Source organism: Pristiophorus japonicus, chromosome 16 (assembly GCF_044704955.1).
Source record: "Pristiophorus japonicus isolate sPriJap1 chromosome 16, sPriJap1.hap1, whole genome shotgun sequence".
In the NCBI taxonomy this organism is placed as follows: Eukaryota; Metazoa; Chordata; class Chondrichthyes; family Pristiophoridae; genus Pristiophorus; species Pristiophorus japonicus.
In genome coordinates, this window is record NC_091992.1 from 128,315,717 (window position 1) to 128,343,027 (window position 27,311).

The window sequence follows — 27,311 nt, forward strand, 5'->3', positions numbered from 1 at the left end:
AAGGTCCCTTTGCTCCTCTATACCTTTCAGTATCATCATAGGCAGTCCCTCGAAATCGAGGAAGACTTGCTTCCACTCTAAAAGTGAGTTCTTAGGTGACTGAACAGTACAATACTGGAACCAGTCTCTGTCACAGGTGGGATTGACAGTCGCTAAAGGAAAGGGTGGTGGGACTGGCTTGCCGCAAGCTCCTTCCGCTGCCTGCGCCATTTTTCTGTATGCTCTCGGCGACGAGACTCGAGGTGCTCAGTGCCCTCCTGGATGCACCTCCTCCACCTAAGGCAGTCTTTGGCCAGGGACTCCCAGGTGTCAGTGGGGATGTTCTCATCTCGGTCCTAAATGGCTTACCCCTTATCCTTAGACTGTGTCTCCTGGTTCTGGACTTCCCCAACATCGGGAACATTCTTTCTGCATCTAACCTGTCCAGTCCTGTCAGAATTTTATATGTTTCTATGAGATCCCCTCTCATCCTTCTAAACTCCAGTGAATAAAGGCCCATTCGATCCAGTCTCTCCTCATATGTCAGTCCAGCCATCCCGGGAATCAGTCTGGTGAACGTTCGCTGCACTCCCTCAGTAACAAGAACGTCCTTCCTCAGATTAGGAGCCCAAAACTAACACAATATTCCAGGTGAGGTCTCACCAAGGCCCTGTACAACTGCAGTAAGACCTCCCTGCTCCTATACTCAAATCCCCTAGCTATGAAGGCCAACATACCATTTGCCTTCTTCACCGCCTGCTGTACCTGCATGCCAACTTTCAGTGACTGATGTACCATGACACCCAGGTCTCGTTGCACCTCCCCGTTTCCTAATCTGCCACCATTCAGATAATATTCTGCCTTCGTGTTTTTGCCCCCAAAGTGGATAACCTCACATTTATCCACATTATACTGCATCTGCCAGGCATTTGCCCACTCACCTAATCTGTCCAAGTCACCCTGCAGCCTCTTAGCGTCCTCCTCACAGCTCACATTGCCACCCAGTTTAGTGTCATCTGCAAACTTGGAGATATTACACTCTATTCCTTCATCTAAATCATTAATGTATATTGTAAATATACTGAGCCCTGCGGCACCCCACAAGTCACTGCCTGCCATTCTGAAAAGGACCCATTTATCCCGACTCTCTGCTTCCTATCTGCCAACCAGTTCTCTATCCACGTCAGTACATTACCCCCAGTACCATATGCTTTAATTTTTCAAACCAATCTCTTGTGTGGGACTTTGTCAAAAGCCTTTTGAAAGTCAAATACACCACATTCACTGGTTCTCCCTTGTCCACTCTACTAGTTACACCTCAAAAAATTCCAGAAGATTTGTCAAGCATGATTTCCCTTTCATAAATCCATGCTGACTTGGATCGATCCTGTCGCTGCTTTCCAAATGTGCTGCTATTTCATCTTTAATAATTGACTCCAACATTTTCCCCACTACTGAGGTCAGGCTAACCAGTCTATAATTACTCATTTTCTCTCTCACTCCTTTTTTAAAAAGTGGTGTTACATTAGCTACCCTCCAGTCCATATGAACTGATCCAAAGTCGATAGACTGTTGAAAAATGACCACCAATGCATCCACTATTTCTATGGCCACTTCCTTCAGTACTCTGGGATGCAGACTATCAGGCCCCGGGGATTTATCGGCCTTCAATCCCATCAATTTCCCTAACACAATTTCCCGCCTAATAAGGATATCTTTCAGTTCCTCCTCCTCACTAGACCCTCGGTCCCCTAGTACTTCCGGAAGGTTATTTGTGTCTTCCTTCGTGAAGACAGAACCAAAGTATTTGTTCAACTGGTCTGCCATTTCTTTGTTCCCCATTATAAATTCACCTGAATCTGACTGCAAGGGACCGACGTTTGTCTTCACTAATCTTTTTCTCTTCACATATCTATAGAAGCTTTTGCAGTCCGTTTTTATGTTCCTGGCAAGCTTCCTCTCATGCTCTATTTTCCCCCTCCTAATTAAACCCTTTGTCCTCTTCTGCTGAATTCTAAATTTCTACCAATCCTCAGGTTTGCTGCTTTTTCTGGCCAATTTATATTCCTCTTCCTTGGGTTTAACACTATCCTTAATTTCCCTTGTTAGCCACGGTTGAGCCACCTTCCCCGTTTTGTTTTTACTCCAGACAGGGATGTACAATTGTTGAAGTTCATCCATGTGATCTTTAAATGTTTGCCATTGCCTATCCACCGTCAACCCTTTAAGTATCATTTGCCAGTCTATTCTAGCCAATTCACGTCTCATAGAAACACAGAAACATAGAAAATAGGTGCAGGAGTAGGCCATTCGGCCCTTCGAGCCTGCACCGCCATTCAATGAGTTCATGGCTGAACATGCAACTTCAGTACCCCCTTCCTGCTTTCTCGCCATACCCCTTGATCCCCCTAGTAGTAAACACTACATCTAACTCCTTTTTGAATATATTTAGTGAATTGGCCTGAACAACTTTCTGTGGTAGAGAATTCCACAGGTTCACCACTCTCTGGGTGAAGAAGTTTCTCCTCATCTCGGTCCTAAATGGCTTATCCCTTATCCTTAGACTGTGACCCCTGGTTCTGGACTTCCCCAACATTGGGAACATTCTTCCTGCATCTAACCTGTCTAAACCTGTCAGAATTTTAAACATTTCTATGAGATCCCCTCTCATTCTTCTGAACTCCAGTGATTACAAGCCCAGTTGATCCAGTCTTTCTTGATATATCAGTCCCGCCATCCTGGGAATCAGTCTGTCTCATACCATCGAAGTTACCGTTCCTTAAGTTCAGGACCCTAGTCTCTGAATTAACTGTGTCACTCTCCATCTTAATAAAGAATTCCACCATATTATGGTCACTCTTCCCCAAGGGGCCTCGCACAACAAAATTGCTAATTAGTCCTTTCTCATTACACAACACCCAGTCTAGGATGGCCATCCCTCTAGTTGGTTCCTCGACATATTGGTCTAGAAAACCATCCCTAATACACTCCAGGAAATCCTCCTCCACCATATTACTACCAGTTTGTTTAGCCCTATCTATATGTAAATTAAAGTCACCCATGATAACTGCTGTACCTTTATTGCACGCATCCCTAATTTCTTGTTTGATGCTGTCCCCAACCTCACTACTACTGTTTGGTGGTCTGTACACAACTCCCACTAACGTTTTCTGCCCTTTGGTATTCCGCAGCTCCACCCATACAGATTCCACATCATCCAAGCTAATGTCCTTCCTTACTATTGCATTCATTTCCTCTTTAACCAGCAACGCTATCCCATCTCCTTTTCCTTCCTGAATGTTGAATACCCCTAGATGTTGAGTTCTCAGCCTTGGTCACCCTGGAGCCATGTCTCCGTGATGCCAATTATATCATATTCATTAATTGTTGCCTGTGCAGTTAATTTGTCCACCTTATTACGAATACTCCTCGCATTGAGGCACAGAGCCTTCAGGCTTGTCTTTTCAACACACTGTGCCCTTTTAGAATTTTGCTGTAAGGTGGCCCTTTTTGATTTTTGCCTTGGGTTTCTCTGCCCTCCACTTTTACTTTTCTTCTTTCTATCTTTTGCTTCTGCCCCCATTCTACTTCCCTCTGTCTCCCTGCATAGGTTCCCATCCCCTTGCTATATTAGTTTAACCCGTCCGCAGTCCGCAGCTTCCTTCTTCATTATCAACTACACAGCCTATTTTCGTGTCATCTGCAAATTTCTTAATCACAAAAGCAAGGGACCCAGCACTGAGCACTGCGGTACACCACTGGATACAGCTTTCCAGTCACAGGTTATTACCCAAAATTAGGGTTCATGGGATTGGGGGTAATATACTAGCATGGACTGAGGATTGGTTCACGGACAGAAAACAGAGTAGGAATCAACGGTCATTTTCGGATTGGCAAGCTGTAACTAGTGGGGTACAATCTATGTCAATGATTTGGATGAGAGGACCAAATGTAATATATCCAAGTTTGCTGATGATACAAAGCTAGGTGGGAATGTAAGTTGTGGGGAGGATGCAAAGAGGCTTCAAGAGGCTATAGACAGACTACGTGAGTGGGCAAGAACATGGCAAATGGAATATAATGTGGAGAAATGTGAAGTTATCCACTTTGGTAGGAAAAATAGAAAAGCAGAGTATTTTTTAAATGGTGACAGCTTGGAAAATGTTGGTGTTCAGAGGGACCTGGGTGTCTTTGTACATGAATCACAAAGTTAACATGCAGGTACAGCAAGCAATTTGGAAAGCAAATGGTATATTGGCCTTTAATACAAGAGGATTTGAGTACAAGAGTAAAGACATCTTATAGCAATTATATAGAGCCCTGGTGAGACCACACCTGGAATATTGTGTACAGTTTTGTTCTCTTTACCTAAGGAAGGACATGCTTGCCATAGAGGTAGTGTAACGAAGGTTCACCAGACTGATCCCTGGGATGGGGAGATTGTCCTATGAGGAGAGATTGAGTAGAATAGGCCTATATTGTCTAGAGTTTAGAAGAATGAGAGGTGATGTCATTGAAACATACAAAATTCTTACAGCACTTGACAGGGTAGATGCAGGGAGGATGTTTCCCCTGGCTGGGAAGCCTAGAACCAAGGGTCACAGTCTCAGAATAAGGGGTCGGCCATTTAAGACTGAGATGAGGAGAAATTTCTTCACTCAGAGGGTGGTGAATCTTTAGAATTCTCAAATCCCAGAGGGCTATTGAGGCTCAGTCGTTTAGTATATTCAAGAAAGAGATTGATAGATTTTTGGGTATTAAAGGAATCAAGGGTTATGTGGATAGTGCAGGAAAGTGGAGTTGAGGTAGAAGATCAGCTATGATCTTGTTGAATGGCGGAGCAAGCTCGAGGAGCCGAATGGCCTACTCCTATTTCTTATGTTCAAATCGTCATCAGTTCCAAAGTTAGTACTGGAGCAATAGTACACAACTTCAAACATACTTTCAACGCCAATCTAATTGGTATTTATGTTGGTAATTCTAAAAAACTTGACTTTGTAAACAGCTGGAAGGCACAAGATTCTGTCATGTCAATTCACTGCAATTGTAGTTAGTTTGAAAAACAAACATCTGGGCCATTTAGAATGCTGTGCTCCTTCTGTAGTAACTGTTACTGACGGTATTCAGGTGATCTATTGTCGGAAATGTATACGGCAAGTAGCAAATTTAAATAGACTAGACAATCTATTGTGGTGTTGCTTATGGGTAGTCAAGGCCAATTTGAATTTCTCAAATTAATCATGGTTAAAGGATGAGGATAATGGAACCAATGTAGAGCAGGGGGAGGGGGAAAGGAAGGGAGGCAGGAGGAGAAAATGAGGAGAGGGAGTAGGGAAGGGGAATAGGGAAGAGGCCTCCGAATTTCATGTTATGATCGGTCACCAGATCTGGACTGGAAGTGCACCGATGCCATATTGGCTCGGGTGCCCGCCTGAAATAGGCATTAAGCTTCTTAAATATGCAAATTGAGATCCTACGCTGATTGTAGGCTCTTCAAATGCAAAATTAGAGTTAAATATAGGCTGAGCTTGCATCGTGCATACTCCACCTAGTCATACCAGATCTTGAGCAGCCTAACCACTGGTCCTTAAAGGGGCTGCACAAAAAAAGACCCAAGAAATAATCAGTTTTTATTTCTGTGGGCCAGGGGAGGCAGAAGTGCTCCTCCGGATTCCACGAAAAACCTCCGGCCCAGTGCTGACACATTCATGGTCTTCTTGTGTTGCCTATCCCCCACCGTGCCTCAGACCTGACAGCTGGCTCTGTGCGAGAGCCAGCCAATTTCTTACTCTCCCCGACTGGCAAGCTGCAGCAAGATGCTCATAGCTCGCCTTTCGCATTTAAGCGAGGCCCGAAGCTGAATTTGGCTCGGGCCTCAGAACGGCACAGACCAGTGCATGGAGCAGTTGCTCTGTCAACTTTGCACCCATTTTGGCCACAATTTTCCACTAAGCCACTTGCTATGTATAGTGCATGGTTTCAAATAATTCTGCCCAGCAAGTCAAGTAACAGTCTGTAATCAAGTGAGATCTGCTGTGGTGATCTTTTGCTACTACTCAATATTTATTTTAAATAATTTGATTCATAAATTATAACTTATATATTTAACCCCTTGTAACCTTGTAACCTGCATCACACCTGTCCACCAGAGGGCCCACCTGTTGGAGTCCCAAGGGACCCCAGCATCCCTTGGGAGTACAGTATATAAGCAGGCCACCCACGAGGTACTTGCACTCTGGAACTACAATAAAGTAACTAAGGTCACACTTACTCATTATACAAAGTACTCGGTCTGACCATTTATTATGAGTATAGCAATTGGCGACGAAGTAACAAACCGCACAAAAATGCAAAGAACAGTTGGCATCCTGGGGAAGTTCTCGGAGGGGGACGATTGGGAGGCCTTCGTGGAGAGACTTCATAGCCAACGAGCTGGAAGGGGACGAGAACGTGACCAAACGAAGGGCAATCCTCCTAACTGTCTGTGGGGCCACAACCTATGGCCTCATGAAGAATCTTCTGGCCCCGGCTAAATCAACAGAGAAATCCTACGAAAAGAACTGTGTAAGCTGGTCTGGGTGCACCTAAATCCTAAGGAAAGTGTTTTGATGGTGAGATATCGGTTCTACACGTGTCAACGATCGGAGGGCCAGGCAGTGGCGAGTTATGTTGCCGAACTAAGGCGCCTTGCAGGACATTGTGAGTTTGAAAGATTCCTAGAACAAATGTTCAGACTTTTTTGTACTGGACATCGGATATGAGACAATCCTTCGCAAACTGTTGATTGTAGAAACTCCGAATCTGAGTAAAGCCATACCGATAGCCCAGGCATTTATGTCCACCAGCGACAACACCAAGCAGATTTCGCAGAACAAAGAAATTTCGGCCAGTACTGTGCATAAAGTAACGTCGGTTTTGAGCAGAAATGTACAGGGCAGAATGTACGTGCCGGCTGCTGTGGCCCGACCTCAATTGACCCAGAGTCCGCCATCATCTGTTCATGCGAGGCAGTTAACACCCTGTTGGCGCTGCGGGGGTGATCATCGGCCCCATCAATGTCGCTTTAAGCATTCTGTGTGCAATGGCTGCAGACCAATGGGACACCTCCAACGAATGTGCAGGCGAGCTGCAAACCCTGCAAACCACCAGGTTGCAGAGGAAGATCAGTCCACAGTGGATCAGATGGAATTGGAAACTCGTACGGAGGAGGCAGAAGTGCACGGGGTACACACGTTCACAACGAAATGCCCACCAATAATGTTGAAAGTTGAACTGAACAGTATTCCAGTGTCTATGGAGCTGGACACAAGTCAGTCCACAATGAGTAAAACGGCCTTCGACAGGCTGTGGGGGAAGAAGGCACACAGGCCCAAGCTCAACCCCATTCACATGAAGCTAAGGACTTATACAAAGGAACTAATCCCGGTAATTGGCAGTGCTAAAGTCAAAGTCTCCTATGATGGAGCAGTACACGAACTCCCACTGTGGATTGTGCCAGGGGATGGCCCCGTGTTATTTGGCAGAAGTTGGCTGGGGAAAATCCGCTGGAACTGGGACGGCATCAGAGCACTTTCATCAGTTGACGACACCGCAGGTGCTAAGCAAATTCCCATCGTTATTCGAGCCAGGCATTGGAAGTTTCTCGGGGGCGAAAGTGCAGGTCCATTTGGTTCCCGGTACGCGACCCATCCACCACAAGGCTCGGGCGGTACCATACATGATGCATGAAAAAGTGGAAATCGAGCGAGACAGGCTGCAACATGAAGGCATCATCGCGCTGGTGGAGTTCAACGACTGAGCCAGTCCGATTGTTCTGGTACGCAAGGAGGACGGTACAGTTAGAATTTGCGGTGACTATAAAGTAACAATTAACCGTTTTTCGCTGCAGGATCAGTACCCGCTACCCAAGGCAGACGACCTATTTGCGACCTTGGCTGGAGGGAAGACGTTCACTAAGCTGGACCTGACCTCGGCCTACATGACGCAGGAGCTGGAAGAGTCTTCGAAAGGCCTCACCTGCATCAACACGCACAATGATCTGTTTATTTACAACCGGTGCCCGGCAGGATTCAATCGGCTGCAGCGATCTTCCAGCGGAACATGGAAAGCCTGCTAAAGTCAGTTCCTTGTACAATGGTCTTCCAGGACGACATATTGGTTACAGGTCGGGACACCAACGAGCACTTGAAGAACCTGGAGGAGGTTCTTAATCGGTTGGATCGCGTGAGGCTTGAAGTGTGTTTTCCTGGCACAGGATGTCGAATTCTTAGGAAGGAGAATCGCAGCAGACGGCATCAGACCCACCGACACCAAGACGGAGGCCATTAAGAACGCACCACGACCATGGAACGTGACAGAGCTGCGGTCGTTTCTGGGACTCCTTAGCTACTTTGGTAATTTTCTACCTGGATTAAGCACCCTGCTAGAACCCCTGCAAGCGCTACTGCGCAAGGGAGACAACTGGGTATGGGGGTTTTCACAAGAGGCTGCCTTTAAGAAAGCCAGAAATTTACTGTGTTCTAACAAAATGCTTGTCCTGTATAACCCATGTAAACGACTAGTGTTAGCTTCGTCGTCATACGGGGTCAGGTGTGCGTTACAACAGGCTAATGAATCAGGAATTTTGCAACCAGTTGCATATGCATCCAGGAGTTTGTCCAAGGCCGAAAGGGCCTCCAGCTTGGTTGAAAAAGAGGCTCTGGCGTGCATTTACGGGGTAAAAAAAATCCACCAGTACTTGTTTGGCCTCAAGTTCGAGCTTGAAACAGACCACAAGCCGCTCATATCGCTATTCTCGGAGAGCAAAGGGATCAATACCAATGCCTCTGCCCGCATCCAAAGATGGGCACTCACGCTGTCGGCACACAACTATGTAATTCGCCACAGACCGGGCACAGAGAACTGCTCAGATGGTCTCAGTTGGCTACTATTGCCTACCACAGGGGTGTAAATGGCACAGCCAGCAGACTTGCTTATGGTCATGGAGGCATTCGATAATGAGAAATCCCCCGTTTCGGCCCGCCAGATCAGGACCTGGACCAGCCAGGATCCTTTCCTGTCCCTGGTAAAAAAAAACTGTGTCCTCCATGGGAGCTGGTCCAGTGTCCCAGTGGAGATGCAGGAAGCAATTAAGCCATTCTACAGACGCAAAGATGAGCTGTCCCTGCAGGCGGACTGTCTCTTGTGGGGCAATCTTGTGGTCTTGCCCAAGAAAGGCAGAGACACATTTATTGGGGAACTACACGGCATCCACCCAAGCATCGTGATGATGAAAGCCATAGCCAGATCCCACATGTGTACGTCAGTGCAATGCTTGCTCTCAGTTGAGCAATGCACCCAGAGAGGCACCACTAAGTTTAAGGTCCTGGCCATCCAAACCGTGGTCGAGGATCCATGTAGACTATGCAAGCCCATTCCTAGGCAAAATGTTTTTGGTTGTTGTGGAGGTTTACTCAAAGTGGATTGAATGTGCAATAATGTCTGGAAGCACATCCACGGCCACCATTGAAAGTCTAAGAGCTATGTTTGCCTCGCACGGATGCCCGATGTCCTAGTCAGCGACAATGGGCCATGCTTCACAAGTGTCAAATTCAAAGAGTTCATGACCTGCAACGGGATCAAACACGTCACATCTGCCCCGTTCAAGACCGCATCCAACGGCCAGGCAGAACGGGCAGTCCAGACCATCAAACAAAACTTCAAATGCATGTCGGAAGACTCCCTGCAGACCCGGTTGTCCCGAGTACTGCTCAGCTACCGCACCAGACCCCACTCACTCACAAGGATTCCCCCAGCCGAGCTGCTCATGAAAAGGGGGCTTAAAACAAGACTCTCTCTGGTCCACCCTGGTATACATGATCATGTGGAGGACAAGTGGCATCAACAGAGTGTGTACCATGACCGCGCAAACTTGTCACGCGATATTGAGATCAATGATTCTGTGGTTTGTGCTCAATTATGGGCATGGTCCCAAATGGCTCGCTGGCACGGTCACAGCCAAAGTGGGGAGTAGGGTGTTTCAGGTCAAACTGACCGATGGACAAACACGCAGAAAATACTTGGACCAAATTAAACTACGGTTCATCAACAGCTACGTACAACCTGAAGAGGACACCACCAACTTTGACCTTCCAACACACACACACAAATGGCAACTGACATCACAGTTGACCACGAAACAGAACTCATCATCCCCAGCAGCCAGCAAGGCCCAATGAAGAACTGACCAACCCAACCACACCAACATTTGTACTGAGACGATCGACAAGGGAGCACAAAGCCGCAGATCATCTCACCTTGTAACTAAGTGTATCGTTGACTTCACAGGGGGGGTGATATTATGTATTTACCCCCTTGTAACCTGCATCACACCTGTCCACCTGTTGGAGCATCCCTTGGGAGTACAGTATATAAGCAGGCCACCCACGAGGTACCTGCACTCTGTAACTACAATAAAGGAGCTAAGGTCACACTTGCTCATTACACACAGTACTCGGTCTAACCATTTATTATGAGTATAACAATAACCTAAGCCACATTGTCTGAGTATTCATCTGCTATCAAAAAACAAGAGGGACCATGCCATTGCAAGTGAGCAAATATCTATTTGACATTAGACAAAATCACATTACTTGATACGCATAACAGTTCACACTTCTGATGATCAAAAAATACACTTCCATTTATACAGTACCTTTCACAACCTCAGGACATCCCAAAGTGCTTCACAGACAATGAAGTACTTTTGAAGTCTAGTCACTGTTATAATGTAGGAGATGCGACATCCAATTTGCACGGGGTGGGGGAGGGGGCGCGGGGGGAGCTGCGGAAATGGTGAATACGCCTCAACCAAAAGACAGCACCTCCGACAGTGCAACACTCTCAGTACTGCATAATGAGCCTAGATTTTGTGTTCAAGTCTCTGGAATATGACTTGAACCCATTATCTTGTGACTCAGAGGCGAGTATGTTACCAACTGAGTCACAGCTGACAGCAAAGTTTCCCTATGGGAGTGGTCCTCAGTGTTGAGCATGGCAGTAATATCCAGTACAGCCTGATAATCACAATAGTGCGCCAGAACAGCAGTTGACTCTGAATTATTCTGCCACTACCGAGGGTCCTCACCTCTGCTTGGCTCTACATCTCCCATAAATCAGCACCAACCCCTGTACATGGCCTTCTTTGACCTCACAACGGCCTTTGACACTGTCAACCGTGAGGGATTATGGAGCGTCCTCCTCAAATTCGGCTGCCCTCAAGTTTGTCACCATCCTCGGCCTGCTTCACGATGACATGCAAGCCGTGATCCTGATCAATGGATCCACCACAGACACAATTCATGTTGGGACCGGGGACAAGCAAGGCTGTGTCATCGCACCAACGCTCTTCTCGACCTTCCTTGCTGCAATGCTCCATCTCACCCTCAGCAAGCTCCCCACTGGAGTGTAGCTAATCTACAGAACAAACGGGAAACTGTTCAACCTCTGTCACCTCCAGTCCAGAGCCAAGGTCATCCCATCCTTGGTCATTGAATTACAGTATGCAGATGACGCTTGCGTCTGCGCACATTCAGAGGCCGAACTCCAAGCCATCATCAACCGTGAGGGATTATGCCACAGGGATCAGTGCTGGGACCCTAACTATTTACAATCTATATTAACAACTTGGAAGACGGGACTGAGTGTAACGTGGCCAAGTTTGCTAACGATACAAAGATGGGAGGAAAAGCAATGTGGGAGGACACAAAAAATCTGCAAAAGGACATAGACAGGCTAAGTGAGTGGGCAAAAATTTGGCAGATGGAGTATAATGTTGGAAAGTGTGAGGTCATGCACTTTGGCAGAAAAAAAATAAAAGAGCAAGTTATTATTTAAATGGAGAAAGATTGCAAAGTGCTGCAGTACAGAGGGACCTGGGGATACTTGTGCATGAAACACAAAAGGATAGTATGCAAGTACAGCAAATGATCAGGAAGGCCAATGGAATCTTTGTCTTTATTGGAAAGGGGATGGAGTATAAAAGCAGGGAAGTCTTGCTACAGCTATACAAGGTATTGGTGAGACCACACCTGGGATACTGCGTGCAGTTTTGGTTTCCATATTGACAAAAGGATATACTTGCTTTGGAGGCAGTTCAGCGAAGATTCACTAGATTGATTCCGGTATGAGGGGGTTGACTTATGAGGAAAGGTTGAGTAGTTGGGCCTCACTCATTGCATTTCAGAAGAATGAGAGGTGACCTTATCATAGAAACATAGAAAAGGCCCTTCGAGCCTGCACCACCATTCAATATGATCATGGCTGATCATGCAACTTCAGTACCCCATTCCTGTTTTCTCTCCATACCCCTTGATCCCTTTAGCCATAAGGGTCACATCTAACTCCCTTTTGAATATATCTAACGAACTGGCCTCAACAACTTTCTGTGGTAGAGAATTCCACAGGTTCACAATTCTCTGAGTGAAGAAGTTTCTCCTCATCTCGGTCCTAAATGGCTTACCCCTTATCCTTAGACTGTGGCCCCTGGTTCTGGACTTCACCAACATCGGGAACATTCTTACTGCATCGAACCTGTCCAATCCCATCAGAATTTTATGTTTCTATGAGATCCCCTCTCATTCTTCTAAATTCCATTGAATATACGCCTAGTCGATCCAATCTTTCTTCATATGTCAGTCCTGCCATCCCGGGAATCAGTTTGGTGAACCTTCGCTGCACTCCCTCAATAGCAAGAATGTCCTTCCTCAGATTAGGAGACCAAAACCTTACACAATATTCAAGACGTGGCCTCACCAAGGCCCTGTACAACTGCAGTCAGACCTCCTTGCTCCTATACTCAAATCCTCTCGCTATGAAGGCCAACATGTAATTTGCCTTCTTCACCGCCTGCTGTACCTGCATGCCAACTTTCAATGACTGATGTACCATGACACCCAGGTCTCATTGCACCTCCCCTTTTCCTAATCTGTCACCATTCAGATAATATTCTGCCTCCCTGTTTTTGCCACCAAAGTGGGTAACCTCACATTTATCTACATTATACTGCATCTGCCATGCATTTGCCCACTCATCTAACCTGTCCAAGTCACCCTGCAGCCTCTTAGCATCCTCCTCACAGCTCACACTGCCACCCAGCTGAGTGTCATCTGCAAACTTGGAGATATTACATTCAATTCCTTCGTCTAAATCATTAATGTATATTGTAAATAGCCAGGGTCCCAGCACTGAACCTTGCGATACCCCACTAGTCACTGCCTGCCATTCTGAAAAGGACCCGTTTATTCCTACTCTTTGCTTCCTGTCTGCCAACCAGTTTTCTATCCATGCCAATACATTACCCCCAATACCATGTGCTTTAATTTTGCACACTAATCTCTTGTGTGAGACCTTGTCAAAAGCCTTTTGAAAGTCCAAATACACCGCATCCGCTGGTTCTCCCTTGTCCACTCTATTAGTTACATCCTCAAAAAATTCGAGAAAATTTGTCAAGCATGATTTCCCTTTCATAAATCCATGCTGATCCTGTCACTGCTTTTCAAATGCGCTGCTATTACATCTTTAATAATTGATTCCATCATTTTCCCCACTACCGATGTCAGGCTAACCGGTCTATAATTTCCTGTTTTCTCTCTCCCTCCTTTTTTAAAAAGTGGGGTTACGTTAGCTACCCTCCAATTCATAGGAACTGATCCAGAGTCTATAGAATGTTGGAAAATGACCACCAATGCATCCACTATTTCTAGGGCCACTTCCTTAAGTACTCTGGGATGCAGACAATCAGGCGTTGGGGATTTATCGACCTTCAATCCCATCAATTTCCCTAACACAATTTCCTGACTAATAAGGATTTCCTTCAGTTCCTCCTTCTCGCTAGACCCTCAGTCCCCTATTATTTTCGGGAGGTTAGTCGTGTCTTCCTTAGTGAAGCCAGAACCAAAGTATTTGGTCAATTGGTCTGCCGTTTCCTTGTTTTCTAGACCAATATATCAAGGAACCAACTAGAGAGCAGACCATCCTAGACTGGATCTTGTGTAATGAAAGAGGATAAGATTATAACGTATAAGATTATGAGGGGGCTGGACAAGATGGATGCAGAGAGGATGTTTCCACTGATGGGGGAGACTAGAACTAGAGGCTATGATCTTAGAATAAGGGACCGCCCATTTAAAACTGAGATGAGGAGAAATATATTCTCTCAGATGGTTGTAAATCTGTGGAATTTGCTGCCTGAGAGTTGTGGAAGCTGGGACATTGAATAAATTTAAAACAGAAATTGACAGTTTCTTAAACGATAAGGGGATAAGGGGTTATGGGGAGCGGGCAGGAAAGTGGACCCGATTCCATGATCAAATCAGCCATGATACTGAATGGCGGAGCAGGCTCGAGGGGCCATATGGCCTACTCCTGCTCCTATTTCTTATGTCAACACCTTCACCGAAGCATACAAGATGATGGGCCTTATACTAAACATCCGTAAGACAAAGGTCCTCTACCAACCTGCCCCCACCACAGTACTGCACCCCGATCATCAAAATCCGCGATGAGGGTTTGGCCAATATGGACCATTTTCCATACCTCGGGAGCCTACTGTCAACAAGGGCAGACGTCGATGACGAAGTCCAACACTGCCTTCAGTGCGCCAGTGCAGCCTTCGGTTGCCTGAGGAAGGGTGTCTTTGAAGACCAGGACCTCAAACCTGGCACCAAGCTCATGGTCTACAGAGCAGTAGTGATACCCGCCCTCCTATATGCTTCAGAGACATGGGGCTAGAACCTCCACTTTTTTGCATGCTTAACGCCCACTTAACGCCCATTTTGACACAAAATGGAAACTGGCGGGCATTTTTTGGAAACTTATCGCCGAGTGTTACTTTCCCCATGTGCTTAACGGCGGAAAAAAATATTATCACCCGCCCAGTTTTTTTGGGCGGAATCATCAGAATGGGAGAATTCAACGGCCATAATATCGGCCTGCATTACTTTCCGCACGGATTTAACGCCGCGATTCAATATTTACGCCCACCCACTTTTTTTTGTCGTAAAGAGCTTATTTACCGAAATTAGCAGCCATGAGATCGCTCAGCGTCAATTTAACCACCTCGCACACATATCACCCACAATATCGCTTGCCCAAAAAAACGCCCAGAGAAAGTGGAACTAACCGGAACTAATCACAGCGTTATGGATGCCATGTTCTAGATCACATGTCACATCCTTTAAAAGGCTGCTGTGCTTCAACCTCGGCAGAGTTCGAATATACTCTGCAGGTCGTTGGAGTTGATGTGAACATTTTGACCATACTATGACCGATTGGAATTGAATAGGTGTCTTTGTCGGGGCATTCCTTGTTTGTGACCAATCGGTGGAAAACAAAGAACTACTGCACGGGGCCTGTACCTTCTCACCCCCTCTTGGTGACCAATTACATGCAGCAGACTCGACATCGCCAAAGGAACACTCCACTGCATTATGTGCCTAATGTAAGACATGACAGACAGATGAGGAGGACTGGACGTTACACCCCCCGCAAGTACAAGAAGAAGCAGTCTTACCTCAACTTGCCCGACACCACCTGCCTTCGGAGACTGCGCTTCCACGAAGAAGTTATCACTGAGGTATGCCAGCTGATACAGCGAGATCTGCAGCCTGCGAGCACCATCAGTACTGCACTGTCCGTCGAGGTCAAAGTCACCGCGGCACTGTCGTTCTATGTCTCGGGTTCTTTTCAGGCCACAGCTGGAGACATTTGCGAACTTTCCCAGCATGCCACACATCGCTGCATTAGACAGCTCACTGAAACCCTGTACGTATGCAAGAGGGACTTGATCAGCTTCCCTATGACCAGGGAGGCACAGAGTGAGAGGGTTCTAGGATTCTCCAGAATTGCAAACTTCCCCAAGGTGCAGGGAGCAATAGACTGTACGCACATCGCGATGTGGGCACCTTTTCAGGATGCTGAGGTTTTCAGGAACTGCAAGGGATTCCACTCTCTGAATGTCCAACTGGTTGTCGACCACCAGCAAATTATAATGGCAGTGAATGCTCAATTTCCAGGCAGCATCCATGATGCTCACATCCTGCGTGAGAGCACTGTATCTGACTTGTTTAACAATGAGCCACAAGGTCAATGATGGATGCTTGGTGACAAAGGATATGGCCTTGCCACCTGGCTGATGACCCCCTTGCGTGACACCCACACCGAAGCCGAGAGGCGATACAACGAGAGCCACAGAGCAATTCGCAATATCGTGGAGAAAACCATTGGAGTGTTGAAGCAGCACTTTAGATGCCTGGACCACTCAGGAGGCGAGCTCCAATACCACCCTGAGCAGATAGCTAAATTCGTGGTGGTGTGCTCCATGCTGCACAACTTGGCTATCAGGAGGGGACAAGAATTGCCTGATGAGTCTGACAGTCCACCTCACCAGAGAGAGGAAGAGGAGGACGAGGAGGTGGACGCTGACATCGGCCCAGACAATCAGGCTGACGATGAAGCCCCCGCCCTCCTGTAGACCGCATGCAAGGGCCCATGGTGTCATGATAGCTGCAAGAGCCTTACGTCAGGAGCTCATCAATGCTCGCTTTGCCTGAAAGAATGTTGGTGTTATTTACAAGGCTGACACACTGCTGGGTGTGCAGGTCATACATCAATGATGGGCATCACCTTGGTGACAGTTAAAGTTTAAGTTGATTGAAGTTAAGTGTCATTATACCCTTTGATGTTAAGGAATCACCAGCGTGTAATGGTGCAGCTATCTGAGCCAATGCATTACAAGGTTTTGTTAAATAAAAGACATTTAAACTGAACATTAGTCTGAAATCATCAGTATTTCTGTAAAAACCAACCCTCCGCCTCCCCCCCCTCTTCTCCCCACCTCTATCCCTTCCCCTCCTGACTCCAAGCCGTCTGGTCGAGGAGGTCCTCAGGCGATGCTTCATTGGGGGAGGGTGACGGCCAAAGCGCTGCTTGGATGGATACGGGAGAGGACGGTCCCGAGGTGGGAACGTGCTCCGAGCCAGAAGCAAGATGTTGCTGCTGGCTCTCATGTGTGGTTGGCAATGGGGGTGCGGCACCTTGGGGGCAGTGCAGTGCTCCGGGACCACTGGGAGCCCTCTGCCAGTGTTCCTGGCTACCAGCTCCAGGGCCTCCTCCCTCCCTTCCATGTTATATCTTATTTGTTGACCAAAAACTCGGTGCCAACTATGTTCTTGGTGCTTAGTAGGCTTTTTGCTACTGGTGAATTTTGCTATGTTGTGCCTCCCACAACAGCCAGACAAGCACACACCACAGCCGCACATACTTTCAGTTCCTCTGAGCTTCCTCTCTCTCTGTCTCCTCTTCTGTTCATGTCATGACGACCCTTGACCTCCTGAATTGCGGCAATCGAGCGTTGCCATGCCATTGTGGCAGAAGGTCAAAAAAATGTTACACTACCGCCCATTTGATATCGCTCGAGGTAACGCCCATTTTCAAAAATGGAAACTAGGTGTTTTGAGAATGGGCACGAAGCCAGCGATCTGAAAACCCTTTTATAACACCCACGCCGGAAATAACGCCCATTTTTGGGTGATAAACACAAAAGTGGAGGTTCTAGCCCATTGACTGGGTACAGCAGACACCTCAAAGTATTAGAGAAATACCACCAATGCTACCTCCGCAAGATCCTGCAAATCCATTGGCAGGATAGGCGCACCAACATTAGTGTTCTTGCTCAGGCCAACATCCTCAGCATCGAAGCATTGACCATGCTTGATCAGCTCCGTTGGATGGGCCACATCGTCCACATGCCCAATATAAGACTCCTAAAACAAGCGCTCTACTCAGAGCTCCGACATGGCAAGCGGGCCACAAGTGGCCAGAGGAAACACTTCAAGGACACCCTCAAAGCCTCCTTGAAAAAGTGCAACATCCCCACCGACACCTGGGAATTCCTGGCCCAAGACCGCTCAGAGTGGAGGGGAAGCATCCGGGAAGGCGCTGGCCATCTCAAGTCTCTTCCCGGGAGCAAGCTGAAGCCAAGTGTAAACAGCGGAAGGAGCGCACGACAACCCAAGCACCCCACTCACCCGTTTCTTCAACCACCGTCTGCCCCATCTGTGACAGAGACTGTAGGTCCCACATTGAACTCATCAGTCACCTGAGAACTCATTTTTAGTGTGGAAGCAAGTCATCCTCGACTCCGAGGAACTGCCTAAGAAGGTGGTGGAGAAAAGAGGCCTTGGTAGGAAATCATGGGAGGAAGAAGGAACCCTATGGTCATATTTATCTATCAATGGTGTAAAAGAAAGCATAGGATTTTTCTCAGAAAACATCTAACTCTCATGATACTCGAGAGTTGTTATTTTAAATTAAAAAATATATTTACTCATGTGACAAGTTTATTAAGGAAAGTATTTTCACAGGCCCATATTTATGGGTGCACTTTTTTGTTAAACCACAATTAACTATGAAATTTCTGAAATATCAGTTACCTTCATTGATTTGAGCAAATTTCAAAAGGAAATATTTAAACAAGATTGATGTTTGGAAGCCACTAAACTGTGCCTGACTTTTACAGATCATCAAATAGAGCACTTTCTACTAGAGGAGTATTCCATCAATTGAGAGCGGGGTGGCTGGAACTTGTTATTCTGAAACTACCATGGTCTGTGAAGCACATCATAATGGTCAGTATGAGAAAGAATTGATCGTTTGGAAGAAATCTAAGCATTGTATTCTATACCCTGTCGAGTGAAGAATGGCAATATGAAGCCAAGTTCGACATATAACTGAAAGGTTGCAGCAAAAAGCAAGTTCTTTCTGCCAGTGTCTGCATCCCCCTTAGCTTTCCTAGAATCCATTTATATACCCTAAAGCTTAGATCCTCCTCACTGACAAAAACCCACTGTTCTCCCAATACTAGCTATCAATTAACAATTTTAAAAGTTAACATTTTTTGGTAAATTTTTGTTATCTAGTCTCAGGATCAAGCACTCCGAAGTTAAGTGTAGAATAGCCAGATTTGCTGCAAAGCTCCCTTTAGCCTGCCTCAGCTATGCGCATTAAAATCTACTTCAAACGAGCACCCCACCCCTCTCCATTGCACCGTAATGTCAATTTTTCTGTTTCCCATTTTCTAATTTCTTTAAGCAATAGTCAATTTAGTGTAAAACTTTTGGGCAGTGCGTTAACGGTCTGTTCAAACCATTGAACCTGTCCAAACTCATTTCACAACAAGAGAGCAAACTTTCGTTCAAGCAGTATGTTTTTCAAACACAGAGATCTTTCTCTTCAGCAAGCCAAATGGCACCATGAAGATTCTAGTGTGCTTGCAGTTGGCACAGTGCCACATTAGCTAGTAAAGAGTGGCCAATGATCAAAACAGACAGTATATAAGCTTTTCTAAAAACATTTGTTCAATTTATAGAATAAACCTTTTTTTACTGTGAAACTCATCAGTGTATGCGAGTGGTGGTGTATGTGGTTTTAGATGACTCGGTTGTATCCAAATTAGAAACGGATTCGAGTGAAGGTTAGTGAGTCAGCCATCATATTATCTACAAAGCAGAAGAAGCAGTTCATAACAGGAAACATACATTAGGACACAATCAAGATATTTGATCTGCCAGTACAGATCTCTTATTTTATTTGTTTTTTAAAATGAATCCCTCACCCTTCAGAATACCCAGTTTAGAACTCAGCCTCACGGGTAATATTAATAGCACAACAGAAGTTTTAAAAAATAATCACTTTATCATTTTGCATTAAAATTATTTAAAAATAAAGGCATTTGACACTTGCCATAAGTTGCATTTTCAGGATTTATAGTTGTGCAGCTGTGGTGGTGCAACAAAAAACTGATCGTAGTTGATTGAGTTGTGCAATACAGTTGCACAATACATTAGATCATGGATTTACATACGAGTTTCTGAGAACTGCCACTGGCAAAGGGAGCTGTTGTGTGAAGGCTGGATGCTTTGTTAATTGGTGGGGAAAGGAGGGGGAGAAAAATGTTTCATTCACTTAGTACCCAGTTTCAGAGCAGTGAGAGCACTTGGGAGCAGATCATTCATTTGTGAGGATAGATGGAGAACATAGAAAAAAAGAGGAAGTTGACAATTTTAAACAAACAAATGGGTGATGATTCTTCCTCAACTAAAGCCTTCACACTCAACTGTACAGTGTAAGCAGATTGTGGCAAATGGGATTTTGCCTGTGTTGCCTCAGCTGGATTTTTAAACATGTATATTTCTGTACTGTTATAATCAGTTTATAAACTTATCTATGTCACCCATGGTTTCTTTGGGTGGGGTGGGTGGTTAAGAGTGGAAAGCATAGGGGCCCCATCCTCGACATTTTAGCAATGATTTTGCATACTTGTGCAACTTACTGTAGCTTCAAAACAGTCAGAAGAACTCAAAAGGCCAGCTAGCTGAAACAGTAGCGGCATGGATAAACATTTTAAACCATCACTAAATCCTTTGTATTCATACAATATTGGGGATATGCTAGGTTAATTAAATTATGAATGGTATACATAGACAAGGGGAATTCTCAGAAGTTTGTCTTTCTCTTTCCCAGGCACAGGGTGATCTGTGTTTTCACAACACTAAAAAGTTGCATGAGTTTTAAAAGTCTGAACCAGTTTAGCTCAGCTAGCGCAGTAAGGCCATGTTTGAAGAGCTACTTGTTGCATCTTATTATTTTTCATAACCAAAGAACATAGAAAAATAGTTTGTTCTCACTGTGAAAACGGTGTACTGTTCATTCAGGTATTTTATGCAAAATAAACTAGTTGGTTTGAAGCAGTGCTTCGTCTTGATAGAATGCTTTATAGTCCACCAGCCGTAAAGAGAGGAAAATATACATGGTGGCAAGTGTGATATTTCAGTAGCAAGTATACAGAGCAAAGGGCCTCTGTTACAATGCCCGGGTCAAGCTATGATTTAATTAGATTTTGGGTAGAAAAAGGCACACTCCAGATGGTGGGGCACACAAGGTCCACTCATGGGAGTAACCGATGACTGGAGACCAGGCTCTACTGTATGGGCCTAGTTGCTTATGGTGGGATGCAAGCCGTAAGCTCGGCGCTAAGCAGCACCCTTCGGTGAGATGGTGAGAGTTCCGAGGGTGGAAGGTGGGAGTGAGAGATTTGAGGTGGTGCTTCCCTCTCCAAAAAGGGGGGCAAGTCCGACTGCGGCAACTACAGAGGAATCTCCCTGCTGTCGGCCACTGGGAAAGTCATTGCTAGAATCCTCTCCCTGTGGCTGAAGAGCTCCTCCCAGAGTCACAATGCGGATTCCCTTCACTGGGGTATAACGGACATGAGCTTCACTGCGCGACAATTACAAGAGAAATGCAGGGAACAGCACCAACCCTTGTACATGGCCTTCTTTAACCTCACAAAGGTCATTGACACCTTCAACCATGAGGGACTATGGAGCGTCCTCCTCCATTTCGGCTGCCCCCAAAAGTTTGTCACCATCCTCCATCTGCTCCATGACGACGTGCAAGCCATGATCCTGACCAACTGATCCACCACAGACCCAATCCACGTCCGGACCGGGGTCAAGCAGGGCTGCATCATCGCGCCAATGCTTTTCTCGATCTTCCTCGCTGAAATGCTCCATCTCACTCTCAACAAGCTCCCCGCTGGAGTGGAACTAAACTACAGAACCAATGGGAACCTGTTCAACCTTCGTCACCTCCAGGATAGATCCAAGGTCGTCTCATCCTCTGTCATCGAACTATAGTACACGAACGTTTGAGTTTGCGCACAGAGGCTGAACTCCAAACCATCGTCAACATCTTTACCGAGGCATATGAAAGCATAGGCCTTACACTAAGACAAAGGTTCTCCACCAGCCTGACCCTGCCTCACAGAACTGCCCTCCGGTCATCAAAATCCACAGCATGGCCTTGGACAACGTAGACCAATTTCCATACGTCGGGAGCCTACTATCAGCAATGGCAGACATCAACGACGAGGTCCAACATCGCCTCCAGTGTGCCAGCGCAGCGTTTGGTCACCTGAGGAAGTATTTGAAGACCAGGACCTCAAATCTGGCATCAAGCTTATGATCTACAGGGCTGTAGTGATACCCGCCCTTCTATATGGCTCAGAGATGTGACCATTGTAAAGGGGTGGTGGTCCCCCTGACCACCTTGAGCGGTTCGAATCGCTCCCACTTCCTTGGGTTCTAGACTCTGGATTTAATTGGGGGATGTGATAAAGTGCAAAGGACAACTGGTTTGGTGCAAAAGAACTTTAACTTTATTAAAAGACAAGAAAATACATGATCAAACTTATAATCACTCTAATAAAGAATACATTACATAGTCAAAGGGGTGTACAGTAAAAATTACATCTCGCACCTCCCAATACCTTAACCTAGCTAGGTTAGACTCCAGGGCAGGCAGGAACTATGCTTACCAATCCTTTCTGGTCAGTTAGCGGTAGTTCACGATTTCGGGGTTTGTTGAAATCTGTAGGTTCTGCTTGCCGTACCCCGAACATCGGAGAAGACTTCTTACTGCGCAATCTTCAGTTGGGTTGAGTCCGCTGATGCGGTAAGGCGCATTTTGGATTTATGGGGTAAGTACCCGGTTTTCTTCGTTAGAAATAGGTTCAAAGTCTCTTTAGGTAATGTTTTCACCTGTTGGTAGTCAGGCCTTAGATTGTAGAGTGGAAACTTTCGATTCTTCAGTTTCTTCCAGTTGGAGTTTTGTTTCGAGTTTGGTCGATCGCAGTGGTTTTTCGTTAGTATCACCTTGGCTGTGGTTGGTTGTTGCCACGATGGTGATGTTCTTCCTTCCTTCAGAACTTCAGGACTTCGAGGCTGGAGAAGTTAGTTTATAACTGTCGCGTTGGTTTCTCTCCTTGTCTTGATGACACAAGCGTAGTATGGTACTAGGTGTAGTGTGGCATTCAATGTCTCCTGAGATAGTAGCAACCTTGTAGCTACCTAGCAACCCAACCTCTGTTAAAAACAGGGGCCAGTTAAATGGCTTGAGTGGTTATAATCTTGGCGCCAAATCAGTTCCAAATTCTTTGTTTGAATTTGGCGGGCTTGACTTCTCTTTGTAATACTTTGGCGGACTCGTTAAAAGTTAATATGTTTTGGGTGGGTTGAGGTTCGAAAACTGTTTCCTGATGGAAATATTAGCTTGTTAATCGCAATGTCCTTTTGTGCTTAGTTTTTCGCAAATAGGCTGGATTGGGCCTCTTTGTGACGTATATGCTGAAATGGTTTTCCAGATTCAGGTTGATGGTTAGCTATCTCTGGGTTATTTGTTGTAATGTTAATGTTTCTTCTGGAGAAGGTTTCTCAAATACCCATTCCTCCAGACAAGTTAACTTAGTCCCAATACCCAGACAGCCTCAATAATCAAGTTGTCTCCTGTTAATTCTTTAGGCCCGCCCACAGCCTTGAATTTGTCTTTTAAAAGTCCAAAATTTGATTAAAGTTCATAGTTCCTTCCATGAGCACTTTAGGATTTCAAACTTTTCGGTAGATAGTCCCAAATTAAATTTCCTTTCGAATGAGCCCAAACACTGCGGGGGTGGGGGGGCGGGTGGCGGGGAGGGGCAGTTCTTGTGAATTTTGCATCCTTTCACCATATATAGTAGACACCTCAAAGCGCTGGAGAAGTACCACCAGCACTGCCTTCGCAAGATCCTGCAAATTCACTGGGAGGATAGACGCATCAATGTCAGTGTTCTCGATCAGGCCAACATTCCCAGCATCGAAGCACTGACCACACGCGACCAGCTCCGTTGGGCGGCCCACACCACCTGCATGCCCGACACAAGATTCCCAAAGCAAGCGCTCTACTCGGAACTCCTACATGGCAGTCGAGCCCCAGATGGGTAGAGGAAACATTTCAAGGACACCCTCAAAGCTTCCTTGATAAAGTGCAACATTCCCATCGGCACCTGGGAATCCCTGGCCCAAGATGGCCCTAAGTGGAGGAAGAGCATCCGGGAGGGCGCTGAGCACCTCAAGTTTCATCGTCGAGAGCATGCAGAAACCTGTCTGTCCCACCTGTGACAGAGACTGTAATTCCCGTATTGGACTGTACAGTCAATTTTAGAGTGGAAGCAAGTCTTCCTCGATTTCGAGGGACTACCTATGATGAAGATGAACCCAAGAGAATATCTAGCACAAAACCACCTGTAAATAATGCAACAGATAAATGCATAAGCTGCAATGTCATAGAAATTTACAGCACAGAAGGAGGCCATTTCGGTCCATCGTGTCCACGCCAGCAGACAAAGGGCTAACCAGCCTAATCCCACTTTCCAACTCTTAGTCCGTAGCCTTGTAGGTTACGGCACTTCAAGTGCACATCCAAGTACTTTTTAAATATGGTGAGGGTTTCTGCCTCTACCACCCTTTCAGGCAGTGAGTTTCAGACCCCAACCACCCTCTGGGTGAAAAAATTCCCCCTCAAATCCCCTCTAAAGCTCCTACCAATGACTGTAGATCTATGCCCCCTAGTTGTTGACCCCTCTGCCAAGGGAAATAGATCCTTCCTATCCAATCTAGGACTCTCATAATTTTATACACCTCATAAATCTCCCCTCAGCCTCCTCTGTTCCAAATAAAACAAACCCAGCCTATCCAATCTTTCCTCATAGCTAAAATTCTCCAGGCCAGGAAACATCCTCGTAAATCTCCTGTTTACCCTCTCTAGTGCAGTCACATCTTTCCTGCAATACAGTGACCAGAACCGGACGCAGTACTCTAGCTGTGGCCCAACTAGTGTTTTATACAGTTCAAGCTTAATCTCCCTGCTGTGAATGTGAATTTCAACATGACATTTTACTATCTTGACATTATTGCCCAATGTTCCTTCCCATGACACATGCCAATTCCTATCTTCTGTACAAAATGAAGAATATGATACTGGGAAGTAAAATGTGTGCAATGATAAAGTAATATGCAATTGTGATACGGCACATAATGTGTAACAATTCACTCCTAAACACCATTTTGCAAATACAAAGCTGCCTAACATAAATCAAAAACATAATGAAATGCAAAGCATTAACAAGGGAGCAAGCCACAGGAAGCAGTTAACATAAGAAGGTGGGAATGAGAAAAGGCTATCCACCCCAGAAAATGTACTCCTTCCAGAGAGATCACCATTTCAGTCATGTACTTTAAGGATTCAAACAAAAAAATTACAAGATTGAATCCAGAATGAAAATCCAGACACCAACAGACACATGACAAAAAGTACGAAGGTAAAAATACCCTCTTCACATAGGTTATGACAAGAGCTAAAAGAGCATTTATTTGAAAGAAAAGTCCAAATCATTGCGTGAATGAAACTAGAAAGTTTTGAGCCAACAAATTTCATGAACGAAAATAAAGGTTTGATCTGTGTAATGAGACAGGATTAATAAACAATCTCCTAGTAAAGGATCCCCTTGGAATGAGTGATCATAGCGTGATTGAGTTTCAAATTCAGATGGAGGATGAGAAAATTGGATCTCTAACCAGCGGACTAAGCTTAAATAAAGGAGACTATAAAGGTATGAGGGCAGAGTTGGCTAAAGTGGACTGGGAAAATAGATTAAAATGGAGGATGGTTCATAAATAGTGGTGTACATTAAGGAGATATTTCACAACTCTCAAGAAAAATATATTCCAATGAGGAAGAAAGGGTGTAAGAGAAAAGATAGCCATTCATGGCTAACTTAGAAATAAAGGACGATATCCAATTAAAAACAAGGGCATACAAAGTGGCCAAAACTAGTGGAAGGACAGAAGATTGGGAAGCTTTTAAAAACCAGCAAAAAAATGACTAAAAATATGATTAGGAAAGGGAAGATAGACTATGAAAGTAAACTAGCATGAAATATAAAAACAGATAGCAAGAGTTTCTATAGGTATATAAAAAGGAAAAGAGTGGCGAAAGTAAAATTTGGTCCCTTCGAGGATGAGACCGGGGAATTAGCAATGGGGAACATGGAGATGGCAGAAACTCTGACCAAATACTTTGTATCAATCTTCACGGTAGAGGACACTAACAATATACCAACAGTGGATAGTCAAGGGGGGAGGAACAATCACTAAGGAGGCAAAATCCTAAAGCGGCAAAGGGTGTTAAAAAGATAAGCCTGAAGGCTCTGTGCCTCAATGCGAGGAGTATTCGGAATAAGGTGGACAAATTAATTGTGCAGATAGCAGTTAATAGATATGATGTAATTGGCATCACGGAGACATGGCTCCAGGGTGACCAAGGCTGGGAACTCAACATCCAGGGGTATTCAACATTTAGGAAGGATAGACAGAAAGGAAAAGGAGTGGCATTGCTGGTTAAAGAGGAAATTAATGCAATAGTAAGGAAGGACATTAGCTTGGATAATGTGGAATCTGTATAGGTGGAGTTGCAGAATACCAAAGGGCAGACATCGCTAGGGGGAGTTTAATACAGACCACCAAACAGTAGTAATGAGGATGGGGACAGCATCAAACAAGAAATTAGGGATGCGTGCAATAAAGATAAAGCAGTTATCATGGGCGACTTCAATCTACATATTGATTGGGCTAACCAAAGTGGTAGCAATGCGGTGGAGGAGGATTTCCTGGAGTGTATTAGGGATGGTTTTCTAGACCAATATGTCGAGGAACCAACTAGAGGACTGGCCATCCTAGACTGGGTGATGTGTAATGAGATAGGACTAATCAGCAATCTTGTTGTGCGAGGCCCCTTGGGGAAGAGTGACCATAATATGGTAGAATTCTTTCTTAAGATGGAGAGTGACACAGTTAATTGAGAGACTAGGGTCCTGAACTTGGGGAAAGGTAACTTCGATGGTATGAGACGTGAATTGGCTAGAATAGACTGGCGAGTGATACTTAAAGGGTTGATGGTGGATAGGCAATGGCAAACATTTAAAGATCACATGGATGAACTTCAACAATTGTACATCCCTGTCTGGAGTAAAAATAAAACGGGGAAGGTGGCTCAACCATGGCTAACAAGGGAAATTATGGATAGTGTTAAATCCAAGGAAGAGGCATATAAATTGGCCAGAAAAAGCAGCAAACCTGAGGACTGGGAGAATTTTGTAATACAGCAGAGGAGGACAAAGGGTTTAATTAGGAAGGGGAAAATAGAGTATGAGAGGAAGCTTGCTGGGGACATAAAAACTAACTGCAAAAGCTTCTATAGATATGTGAAGAGAAAAAGATTAGTGAAAACAAACGTAAGTCCCTTGCAGTCAGATTCAGGTGAATTTATAATGGGGAACAAAGAAATGGCGGACCAGTTAAACAAATACTTTGGTTCTGTTTTCACGAAGGAAGACACAAATAACCTTCCGGAAATACTAGGGGACC

General features: G+C 45.4%; 1 protein-coding gene across 1 annotated transcript in view; it reads left to right on the top strand.

Annotated features, from left to right (window-relative positions):
- LOC139226821 (platelet endothelial cell adhesion molecule-like) overlaps positions 1–18,601 on the top strand; it is a 151,171-nt gene extending 132,570 nt beyond the window's left edge. The window contains exon 16 of the mRNA XM_070857862.1: positions 18,536–18,601. Coding sequence (XP_070713963.1) covers positions 18,536–18,547 — 12 coding nt within the window. The 3' untranslated portion in view covers positions 18,548–18,601. The remainder of the gene's footprint in view (positions 1–18,535) is intronic.
- The last annotated feature ends 8,710 nt before the right edge of the window (positions 18,602–27,311 follow it).